The sequence below is a fragment of the Alosa alosa genome, chromosome 11 (genome assembly GCF_017589495.1).
Source record: "Alosa alosa isolate M-15738 ecotype Scorff River chromosome 11, AALO_Geno_1.1, whole genome shotgun sequence".
Lineage (NCBI taxonomy): Eukaryota > Metazoa > Chordata > Actinopteri > Clupeiformes > Clupeidae > Alosa > Alosa alosa.
The window spans coordinates 25,237,494-25,238,902 of record NC_063199.1 but is presented as its reverse complement, the minus strand read 5'-3'; the positions used below and the strand labels follow the sequence as shown (position 1 = coordinate 25,238,902).

The 1,409-nt window shown below is 43.4% G+C and overlaps 1 protein-coding gene across 1 annotated transcript in view; it reads right to left on the bottom strand.

Moving 5' to 3' along the window:
- Positions 1 to 1,127, bottom strand: part of LOC125303319 (protein arginine N-methyltransferase 8-B) — a 24,550-nt gene extending 23,423 nt beyond the window's left edge. Inside the window, exon 1 of the mRNA XM_048257008.1 lies at positions 272 to 1,127. Within this exon, the coding sequence (XP_048112965.1) occupies positions 272 to 340 (69 nt within the window). The 5' untranslated portion in view covers positions 341 to 1,127. The remainder of the gene's footprint in view (positions 1 to 271) is intronic.
- Between the last annotated feature and the right edge of the window lie 282 nt (positions 1,128 to 1,409).

Here is a 1,409-nt window from a genome sequence, read left to right as displayed (position 1 = left end):
CTTGAGATAGTAGATGCGAATCTACGACTGGGTTTCAAAATAGTACACAGTAATACAACATTGAACTGAAGGTCAAACACGGTTGTGAGTTGTGTAGTTTTAGAATAACTCTTTGATAGAAAAAAGACATGTCAAACATCAATCTGTCTCGTTCATTAACTGTCAAGGCGAGTAGCACCGTGGTGAAAATAGCTTGCGCGACAATATCTAAAACAAATTGGATGATTAATGCGACTGATTATAACCTTTATTTAATCGAAGAATGTCTTACCTCTGTGTTGTCGGACTCCGCCATTTTTCTCCGAAGGAGTAGACAACGGGAAGAGTGTTTCATTCCCATATGAGCCAACGGGATTTAGTCAGTCCAAAAAGGGGGGAATCGGCCAAATTGAATGGAGATATTACTTTAAAAGTATCCTTGGTAGTGGTTTGAGTAGCTACCTCCCCCCAGCTAATGATTTGGTGTAAGAGGATATGCAAAGGGAAGAAAACAGTCCAATATACGGCGTTACTCCTGCGGCGTTTGTGAGTATTTGTGAATCCATAGTGGAAAAGTTGTCTGCACTGTCTGTCTTGTCAGGACGCACTGCTTCGCAACCCCACGGGATAGGGTTGAGAAACGGGCCACAAACGCTCACCCATTCCTTCTTCTCTAGAACACGCAGAAACTTCGTCAGCTATCAGAACTCTGCAGCATATTTCAGACACCAATATGGCGCGTCACATTTGGAAAAAATATCTCACCAACGACCCCAGCGCGTCCTTGCAATGGAGACTTTCCTTGAGCGTGCAACCGGTGAATTCTGAGATGCAATTGTCATTTTAAAATCGCGCTGTTCGTCGTCTTCAAATAGGCTATGGCCATTTAGTGGAGCAGAACTCTAAGAGGTGAAAAAAATCTGGACACGTCAGGCTGCATGTGTCGAGTGGTGATTAGACACACACGGTTCCGTATGGTTGCAGCTTTAATTGTGCCGTTTTTATACAGTTAGTACGTGTTGCGAGTCAGAAGTTCACTTTGAAGTAATAAAGTCCCAGTGATAAACTGCTAAATGGTTTTTCGCGCTCGCCAACCATCAGTTATTCCACCGGTTAGTTTCGCTCGCGCCGTTCCACCTGCTCGTGGAGACTCGTGCGGTGTTATATTTGTTGAATCCCTGTCCTTCTCTTTTTTTCCCTTTTGAATTGGTTCAGAACCAATAAAAATCCTCCTTTGTTCCTATGATCCGACTAATAGGCTTGCTGAGTCCTGAAGCAGCACTACCCCCTACTCTGTCACATTTTAACAGCAAACCGTCACAATTTAACAGCAACCATCCATCGGGGTATTTTTGGCCAAATGTGAACAGAAAAGAACAGATGAGTGATTCTCTCATTTATTCATTCACCCTGTCTTGTAAATGACTGTC